Source organism: Dipodomys merriami, unplaced genomic scaffold (genome assembly GCF_024711535.1).
Source record: "Dipodomys merriami isolate MVZ:Mamm:240054 unplaced genomic scaffold, mDipMer1.0.p SCAF_42, whole genome shotgun sequence".
Lineage (NCBI taxonomy): Eukaryota > Metazoa > Chordata > Mammalia > Rodentia > Heteromyidae > Dipodomys > Dipodomys merriami.
In genome coordinates this window covers 11,864,661-11,874,898 of record NW_027205826.1, presented here as the reverse complement: position 1 = coordinate 11,874,898, position 10,238 = coordinate 11,864,661, and the positions used below count along the sequence as shown (strand labels likewise).

The 10,238-nt window shown below is 52.9% G+C and overlaps 1 protein-coding gene across 1 annotated transcript; it reads left to right on the top strand.

The window, feature by feature from the left end:
* The first annotated feature begins 410 nt into the window (after positions 1 to 410).
* Positions 411 to 1,360, top strand: Nog (noggin). Its single transcript, XM_069993292.1, has one exon. It carries the CDS (start codon positions 504 to 506, stop codon positions 1,203 to 1,205), a length of 702 nt encoding a protein of 233 aa, XP_069849393.1. The 5' UTR covers positions 411 to 503; the 3' UTR covers positions 1,206 to 1,360.
* Positions 1,361 to 10,238: the final 8,878 nt, after the last annotated feature.

Genomic DNA, 10,238 nt, shown 5'->3' with positions numbered 1-10,238 from the left:
GCAGCAGCAGCAGCAGCAGGAGGAGGAGAAGGAGGAGGAGGAGGAGGAGGAGGAGGGGAGAGCGGCTCGTCCACGCGCCCTGAGCCGCAGCCGACCCGGGAAGGCAGCGGCGAGGAGCCGGCGTGCCCCGCACTTGCGCCCCGCCGTCGCCCCGGAGTCCTGGCGGCTGCCCCGCCGCGGCTGCCTTCGCGCGTAGAGGAGCCCAGCGAGGGGAGCGACCAGACGAGCGGTAGCAGCGGCGGCGGCGGCGGCGGTGGCGGCGGCGGCGGCGGCGGCGGTGGCGGCGGCGGCGGCCAGCTCGCGCGTCTGCCCTTCCGCCCCCGGTGGGAGCCGGCGCTGCGCCTCCAGCTAAGCTCTCCCCGCGGCTCATGCTGCCGCCCCTGCGCCCGCCCAGCCTCGGGTGAGACGGGGGCCGCGCGCCGCGGCGCCGCGGGCTCGGCGTGCTCTCCTCCGGGGACGCGGGACGGAGCAGCGGTCCCGGGGGGGGCGCGCGCGCCGGAGGCATGGAGCGCTGCCCCAGCCTGGGGGTCACCCTCTACGCCCTGGTGGTGGTCCTAGGGCTGCGGGCGGCCCCGACCGGCGGCCAGCACTATCTGCACATCCGTCCGGCTCCCAGCGACAACCTGCCCCTAGTGGACCTCATCGAACACCCGGACCCTATCTTTGACCCCAAGGAGAAGGATCTGAACGAGACGCTGCTGCGCTCGCTGCTCGGGGGTCACTACGACCCGGGTTTCATGGCCACCTCGCCCCCCGAGGACCGGCCCGGCGGGGGCGGGGGGGTATTGGCCGGGGGCGCCGAGGACCTGGCGGAGCTCGACCAGCTGCTGCGGCAGCGGCCGTCGGGGGCCATGCCGAGCGAGATCAAAGGGCTGGAGTTCTCCGAGGGCTTGGCCCAGGGCAAGAAGCAGCGGCTGAGCAAGAAGCTGCGGAGGAAGTTACAGATGTGGCTGTGGTCGCAGACCTTCTGCCCCGTGCTGTACGCGTGGAACGACCTGGGCAGCCGCTTCTGGCCGCGCTACGTGAAGGTGGGCAGCTGCTTCAGCAAGCGCTCGTGCTCGGTGCCCGAGGGCATGGTGTGCAAGCCGTCCAAGTCGGTGCACCTCACCGTGCTGCGGTGGCGCTGTCAGCGGCGCGGGGGGCAGCGCTGCGGCTGGATTCCCATCCAGTACCCCATCATTTCCGAGTGCAAGTGCTCGTGCTAGAACTCCGAGGGGGGCCCCCCCTGCTTGCGCCCGGACACTTGATCGATCCCCACCGACGCCCCCCCATCCCCTCTACACACACACACACACACACACACACACACACACACACACACACACACACACACACACACACACACACACACACCCCACACCGCCTCCAACCAGTTCTGCCACCCTCTAGCGAGGGTTTTCAATGAACTTTTTTTTTTTTAATGGCTACAGAGACCTAGCTTTCTGGTTCATGTAATGCACTGTTTAACGTGTAGGAATGTATATGTGTGTGTATATACGGTCCCAGTTTTAATTTACTTATTAAAAGGTCAGTATTATACGTTCAAAGTTACCGGCTTCTACTGTATTTTTAAAAAAAAATTAAGCAAAAGGAAAAAAAAGAACAGAGAAAGAGAGACTTATTCTGGTTGTTGCTAATAATGTTAACCTGCTATTTATATTCCAGTGCCCTTCGCATGGCGAAGCAGGGGGGAAAAAGTTATTTTTTTCTTAAAGTACAAAGAGAAAGGGGGGGAACTTTTGTAGAAGGACTTTTTAAAAGCTATTTTCCATTCTTCGGAAAGTGTTTTGATTTTCCTTGGACCTCGAAGAAGCTATAGAGTTCAATGTTATTTTACAGTTATTGTAAATATAGAGAACAAATGGAATGACTAATCATTGTAAATTAAGAGTATCTGCTATTTATTCTTTATAATATCCCGTGTAGTAAATGAGAAAGAAGTGCAGAGCAGGATTAAAGAAAAACCACTAAAACCCACTGCGCTCCACACTGCGAGTCTCTGTGTTGGTGATTGATGGGGGGGGGGAGCGCGGGAGGGGGCCGGGTAGGGGATGCCGCCGTGCGTACCGCGCCTACTGGGAGATGGGGTTCGTCCCCTCGGACTCCCTTACAGTGGGGTGATGGAAGTATGACTGCTCAGTTTTCATGGGGGGGGATGTAAGTCTCAAACCCCTCTTTTAAGTCTCACGTGGCCTCCGCCCTGTCTCCCAGCTTTTTCTCGCCCCCCCCATATCACTGAAACCCGGGCCTGTAGTGACCTCAACACCCAGCCGGCCCCCCGGAGCTGACCCCAGGCTGGGCTGAGGGGCGGGGGTGGGGGAGAGGGTGGGCGGCCGCTTTGTCCTGCCTGACAGGCCTTTCACAATGGGGACACGTGTCTTTCACACCTACCCTGGGGGCGGAGTGCCGCTGAAACTTGACCCCCGAGGAATGGGGGGGGGGAGGGAGATCAGAGCGCGCCCACCCAGATCCCGCCACCCCTCCCGCCTGGCACCCCTCCCCACCTCCACAGACAGCCCGGGTTAACCCTTTGCAGGCCCGGAAGCCCTGGTGGGTTGGAGCCGAGGAGATAGATTCCCCTCGGAATCGACAACTCCGAAGTCCTCCGGGATCTAGCCGGCAGGTCCTCCTCCCCCCCCCCCCCGCACTGTCCCAATCCCAGGCTCTCAGCCGAGGGAACAAATGAGAGGTTCTGACACTCAACCTCCTGTCCCCCCCCACTCCTCACCCCCACCCGGGGACCTAAGGAAGACTGAGGGCTCTGAACTGGGGGGGGGGGGTCAAAGAGAAATCACCACTCCCTGCTAGGATCTACTGTAGGAATTGGGGTCCTTCCCACCCACTCCCCTCCCCACGGCCTCCTCCGCCCTCCTCCCGGCCCGGGACACCTACTCCACTGTTTTTTGTGGGGGGGGGGGATGAGGGAGGGAGGAGAAAGTGGGATCTTTGAGCTTTAGGAGTAGATCGGGACCGAGGGCGCTGCTCCTCCACACACTCCCTTTAAAAAGCCAGCTTCTCGGGCCCAGCGCCGGCCGCGGCCGCGGCTCCCGCGCCCCAGTCCCGGGCGGCGGCGGCGGCGGCGCCCGTCCGCGGCCGCTCCACGTGGGCCCCGCTTCCTGACACTGCTCCCCGCTCCCAGTATTTATCCTGGGCTCCAAAGTCTCCCTCTCTTTCCTTTGCTCCCTCCCTCCATCCCCCCCCACCTTTCCACCCCCCCCATCCCCCCTCCCGGCGCTCACCGCCCTCCCTCCCCCCCCTCCCGAGCGAATCTATGCTAATTATTTCAAACCTGCGCCCCGGGTCCCCAGCGGCCCCGGCCCCGCCCGCCCCGGCCCTGCAGCCCCGGCGCTTTCTTTCCCGGCCGACGCAGCCTCGGTGGCTCCTCGGTTTCAATAGCCTGGGCCCCGGAGCCCGAGCCCCCTCCCCGGCGCTGCCTCCGCCAGCCCGTGGGACAGACGTTAGGGTATTCATTAACTGAGAGCCGAGGAATAACGGCATTATTCCCCCCGGAGAGGGCACCCTGCCCCCGCGACTATCTGAGGCTTCATTGTAAAAGGATTAAAAGTTAAAGACCTCCATCTTATGATTCTTTCATTTAATCTTCCTGGCGCCTGGGAGACATGCCCGATGGATGATGGCTTTTAAAATATTCCTAATGTCGGCTACCTTCAGACTTGACTCCAAGCCGGGCACAAACAAACGTAATTTATTTCCAGAAGAAAGGGGATATTGAGATGTTTAAGTTTAGAGGAGCCGCCGTCCCCCGCGTGTATTTGTGAACTTCTGACAAATACCCAAATAACGTTTTTTTCTTAAAAAAAAATCAGCCATTCATCACTTATGAATTTATGCAAAACCTCCTGTGCCCCGGGCCAATGTTTTTTTAGACAGAGTTTCGCTTGCGATGTGGGAGGGGGGGTGGGGAGTGGGGAGGAGGTGGGGAGCCCGGGAAGGGAAGGGGGCTCGCAGGGAGGATGGGGTGGGGGTGGGGGGGTAGGAGGCGGGGGGGCGGGGTGGGGGTGAGGGGGGGGGTGGAGCAGGAGAGCCGAAAGCAAGAATTTTCATGCCTGGTAAACACGCGAATTATGCGCGGAGAGTTATTCCCAGCTGGGCGGGTAGCCAAAACGGGGAGAGCGCGCCGGGGCCAGCGCCCCCACCCCCACGGGACAGGCAATGTCATTGGATTACAATGCGAGGTCTTCCCCTCCGCGACGCCCCCTCCGCGCTCCCGCCCTCCCTCCCGCGGGCCCGCCCGCCCGCCCGGGCCCCTCCTCCCCACCCCTGCCCACTTGGAAAACCCGCTCGCTCTCGCTCGCTCGCTCGCTCGCAGCCCGGCGAGCTTCTCGGCTTTCAGAGCAGGAGCCACAAGTGAGCCGGGAGGACCTGGGCTGCAGACGGGACGGGCCACAGACCCGCCGGGCTGACTGATAAGACCCACAGGGCAAAGGGGCCGAAGCCACGCCCGACGCAGAAGGGAAGACCCCGCGGGATCTAGGCGGTCCCCCGTCCCCCCGCCCCCGAGAAGGAGGTTGCTGGTCTGGGACCTGTTGTCTGATGCCCAGCCGGTTTATGTCTCCATGATGATGAGTTCAGGTTGATAATGCTATTATTTATAGAGCATCCGATGTGGCAAGGAGCAGTGAGTTCTGTCTGGGCAAAGAGGCCAAGAGGCTTGTCCTCTGTGGTCAGCTAGTGCTTACCTCCTGCAAGGAGGAAAATTGATCCAGGAGACTTCTGTGGCTTTGACAGCCCATGTCTATGAATGTATGCAGCTGCTGGGGAAGGAAAGTTGCCTCCCCCAGAAAGGTAATTTATAACTATTAGAGGTACTTGCACCACTTTGTGCATACCCGGAAGAGATTGGATGAGGAGAGTGCAACCACCCATCCTTCCATCATGATTGGGAAAATTCACTCATCAGCTTGCTTTCTGCTCTCTCTCTCTCTCTCTCTCTCTCTCTCTCTCTCTCTCTCTCTCTCTCTCTCTCTCTCTCTCTCTCTCTCTCTCTCTCTCTCTCTCTCTCTCTCTCTCTCTCTCCCACTACCCCACTTCTTTCCACCCTTTCAACAACCAGCCACACTCCACATACAAGTAAACTGAGGTCAAATGTCCATAGGAGGAAGCCAGCCCTTGCCAAGGAGGGCCCTCTGGCCCCCAGAGTCTGGGAACAGGGATCTGGTTCCCTGTTGAGATGGAGAAGCCAGAGGTCCATTATCAGTCTTGCCTCTGAGACTCCTGGGAAAGGGGCTTGAAGTGTGGTGGCAGCTGCAGGAGGAAGCTGGCTGTGTATTAAGAGCTCTTAGCTGTGCTGGATGGGGAAGCAGGGGGAGGCCCAGCCCATATTGGTATTTTGAAGGGGGTGATTCATCCTTTTTCTTTAATGCTCTTGGAATGTCAGAGCTGGAGGGGAGCTTAGATTCCAATGCCCACCCTTCAGTCTGCTGATGAGAAGACAGAGCCCTCAGCAACCACTTGCTGAAGATCAGGCAGGTTGATAGGCTAGTATTGGCTGGGCTGCCTCCCGCCATTGTGCCTCTTCACTCTTCACTTTTTCTTTGTTCTTTCTTTTCTCTTGGTTCTTTTTCTTTTATTTTCTAAACTTTTTTGTTGGTGGGAACGTGTTCTGTCCAATTGACATAGTAAAAGCGGAGCATCAGAAAGCTGATAGCCATGCACTTGGACCTACCCAGCAGGCCTGTAATCACTTAGTTACCAAGCGCTGTGCTAGACTCTGCACATATTTTCATCTAAGTGCTCAGGTTTCCAAATAAGGCAGCTGGAACTCAGAGAATTTAAGCATCTCACACCATGCCACATACAAAGTAACACCATTACGGTTCAAAAATCCAAGCTAACACTAAAACCTTTGCCTTTTCCAAAGACTCTTCATTTCTTCAAAGACTTGAACACCTGGTGATACAACATGCTGGTGTGTCTCCACTCAGACTCTGGAGAGCCTGAGTAAGCCACACAACAGGCAAGATTTTGTAGCTGGCTGAGGTGTGGTACATGCCTGTCATCCCAGCTACTTGGTAAGTGGAGGTGGGAAGATTGTATATTTGAAGCCAGCCTGGGAAAAGGTAATGGTGAAACCCTTTCTTAAAGACTAGAGGGATAGGGTCACATGGTAGCATGCTTGTCTAGCATAAGCAAAGCCTTGAGTTTAATCCCAAAACCAACAACAAAAAAAAACTTCTCTCCAATCCCTCCCTTCCAAGGAGGTTACAAAGCAATAGGATAGATAAGAAATGAACACAGTAAGGGATTGGAAAAAAAAAAAAAAGGTTTAAACCATCAAATAAATTGGGTCCAAAAGAGGATGGCTCACTGCTAGGTAGTCCAGGCAGCCAGAGAAGGTCTCAAGGAATGTTACAGGTCAACCCAAAGTAAGAGATGGGAGAGGAAAGGTGGACAAAAGAGAGTAGAATGTAAAGGCATGGTATTGGAAAGGTATTTGTGTACTTGGGAAATACCTCAAACAAACTTTAGCATAGGATGGACTCATGCCAAGGAAAAGCGAAGCAATAAAGTCTGAAAAGCAGACTGAACCCAAATTAAGGGGGGTTTGAGTGCCAACTACTATCCCTAACTATTATTTTTCAAATAACAGAGAGCCATTGGGAGCTCTAGAATAGGGCAGGAAAATGAATCATTCACTCATTTAACAATCATTTTCAATCACTGGCCTTGTTTCCCATTGGTATGCAACAAGCTACCTCGAAAAATTAAGAGTCATAAGACAGCCATTTTCTTTTGTTCCTGACCTGTGGATGGGGAATTTGGAAAAGGCTCACATGGGGACAGTCCATTCTGGTGTCAGCTGAGGGCTGGACAACCCATTTCCAAACTGCTCAGACAGCATGTTGACCCTGCAAGGTGCTTCTGCATGTGCCCTGAGTTTTCTTGGTGACGGCCTTGGGATCGTCAGACTCATTTGGGAGCTCATGACTTTAAGAGAAAATGTCCCAAGAAGCTTGGCTGAAAGCTGCCTGGCATTTTATGGCAACCTCAGAAGTCCCCAGTGTTGTTTCCAGCTTAAAGTATTGCTTAAGCAAAGTGCCAAAGACCAGCCCGGACCCAAGGAGACAGAGAGTAGGCGCCACCTCTCAATAGAAGTGGCAGTGAAGAATTGGGGTTATCTTAATCTACCTTGTGCAGGGTGTTTTCATAGGTCAGCTCTGTGGGTATGCCCAAACTAAAGTTTAAAAAGAGAGTTGTTTTTACTGTAAGACTGTTGTTACTGTCAAGTACCAGTGACTCACATCTGCAAGACTAGCTACTCAGGAGGCTGAAATCTGAGGATCATAAGTTCAAAGCCAGCTCAGGCAGGAAAGTCTGTGATACTCTTAACTCCCATTAACCATCAAAAAAAAAAAAAAAGCTGTACGTGGAGCTGTGGCTCAAATGAAGACTCTTTGAACTGTTCACAAAGGATGGGAGATAGAGATGGTGGCTCTTAGGGGATGTTTACAGAGAACCTGCGATGGTCCGTGCTAAAGGAGTGTCAACACCAATGAACATGGACATCATTGATCAGAAGACTTGGTGAGAGTGACTGGTGGATTATGGAGCTGAGGGAGATGTGCAAATAAACACTGAGAAGTCTACCTCAACCGGACCTAGTGCAGGAAGACCTCAGGTGCATGTTTCTTGCTTCTCCTCTTCCATAACCACTCCCCACCCCACCTACAGTGTGTGTCAAGGGAAGGGTCCAGCATTACCAGGCAAAGGGAACTGAATCATCTTAAATGTCAACGGAAATCAGGGCAGGTTCTTAAGCAACAGATGATGGAGGCAGATTCCTCTGGATTTGATTTACATAAGAAAGAAAAAGGCCAAACTGCAGACCGGAAGGCTACTGAAGAAGCTGCTAGTGTCATTTAGCCCTGAAAGGTCAGTGTGATAAAGGAAGGAAGAAAGCTTGCCTGAACTATGAAGATATTTTAAAGATAGCTAGACACTGGTGGCTTGAGCCTACAATCCTAGCTCCTCAGGAGGTTTAGATCTGTCTGAGGATTACGGTTCAAAGCCAGCCTGGGCAGGAAAGTCTATGAGACTCTTATCTCCAATAAACCACCAGAAAACTGGAAGTGGCACCATGGTTCAAGTGGTAGAGCTCTAGCTGAAGAGCTAAGGGACAGCACCCAGGCCCAGAGTTCAAGCCCCACAACAGACCAAAAGAAAAAATATATTTTATAGGGAAAAGAAGTTGGATCTAGCCAGCCTGCATTTTGAGTTTCAACAGTAATTTGCTGCCCCTTTTAATCAAATATACCTCCTGTCCATTTCATGTGCCCATCCCTACCTCACCTATTAAGACCACTACAACTGGGACTTCTGAATCAAATGTAAAGAGGGAATGGAAAGTAAACAAAGCTAATTTTAATTTTGAACAAACTGAGAAAAAAGAAGAATCTCTGAAGGAAGTTATCTATGGAATTTGGAAAGGGAATCCAGATTTTGAAGGAAACATGATAAGAATTACAATATTTAACCTGAGATATCCTTGAAGTTCTTTACCTCATTTGATACAAAACAAAGGCTTTATCAAAGCCCATGGACTCCTCCTGGATCTGGTTACCTTGGACCAGAATTGGCACCAGAAGCAACATCTTCAGAGTTTCAGATCAACTCTCCTGTTACAGTTTTAATTGCAAACAACATCAGGATTTAAAAGCACATTCATGGATGCGATTTTGTGTGATACAACCTGTGAACCCAGGAGGCTAAGACATTGCTTTAGCTTGCATCCAGAACCTGGCCGGAACCCAACCTAAAACAGCACTTCACAAACATTAAGGAATTGAGGAATAAATGTCAGCATGAGCCCATTTCACAGGTAGCAAAACTGGTGCACACAGATGGTGAACAAAAGATAGATGTTTATAGAGATGGGGGAGGCAGGCAGAGCTTATGTCCTTGGTACAGGAACATCATGGCTACTAATCTGTCTATGGTCAGAGGTGAGCTCTGAAAACCAACTTCACATCTGCAGACTTCTCAGCAAGTTTGTGCAGTAAGAATCAAGAAGATGCTAGGTGCTGGTAGCTCATGCCTGTGATCCTACTACTACTGCTACTCAGGAGGCTGAGATCTGAGGACTGTGGTTCAAAGCCAGTCTGGTTAGGAAAGCCTGTGAGACTCTTACTTCCAATTAACCACCAGAAAAAGGGAACTGGCACTGTGACTCAAAGTGATAGAGTGCTAGTGCTAGTCTTGAGCAAAAGAGCTCAGGGACAGCCCCCAGGCCCTGAGTTCAAGCTCTACCACTGATTAAAAAAAAAAATCAAGAAGATGGTAGGAGTGTCACCTGCCCAGAAACAAGGCCCTCTGTAGTTCAGGAGGAAAATAGTCCTTCCCCCATTTTACAGATGCAAAAATCCTCAGGAACAGGAAACCTAAGAGATTCAACCAAGACCCAGCAGCTAGCTGGTGGTGGAGGTGAGATTCCAACAAGACTTGTTAGCACTCTGCAGGCTTCAGGAGAGGCAAGCAAAGAGGCTTAGTGCTCCCTGAGTTTATAATCCAAACCTCTCTCCCTGCTTCCAGACTCACCCCAGCTCCAATCCATTCTCCACGCTGTAGCCCGAGTGACCTTAAGACACACATGTGGTCTTGTCACTCCCCTGCTCAAAACCTCTCAAGGCTTGTCATTGCTCTGAGGATAAAGGCCAGAATTCTTCCCAGACTAAGTCCTCTCTAGCCCTGGCTCTGGGTTCAGGCTACACACAAACACACACACACACACACACACAGAGAGAGAGAGAGAGAGAGAGAGAGAGAGAGAGAGAGAGAGAGAGAGAGAGAGAGAGAGAGAGAGCTCTCTGCTTTGCACAGGCTATTCCTTTCATCTGGAACACTTTCTCCACCATCAGCATCTCTAAATGCCACGCCTTCTGGATCACATTCTTGGGGGATGAAGAGGTTCCCTGGGATCCTCACTCTTTCTGAGCTTTTCCTTCATAGGCTGCTCTATGAACATTCATAGGCTGTATCAGCATGTGTAGCTGGTACAGTGATGTGTTGTATGACATTGTTAGCAATGATGGGAACACATTCTGAGCGGCATTGTTAGATGACTTCATCATTATGTGAACGTCATAGAACGCATTACACAAGCCAACGGCAGTGTAATTCAATCACTCAATGGGGCCTCTTCTTGCACTGAAGAGACTCAGTAGGGCTGGGGAATTGCTCAGCAATAGAGTGTGTGGCTAGCATGTGTGAGGCCCTAGGAT

Excerpts from the sequence above, each read along its gene's own strand:
- Nog (XM_069993292.1), top strand. The coding sequence starts at position 504 with ATGGAGCGCTGCCCCAGCCTGGGGGTCACCCTCTACGCCCTGGTGGTG.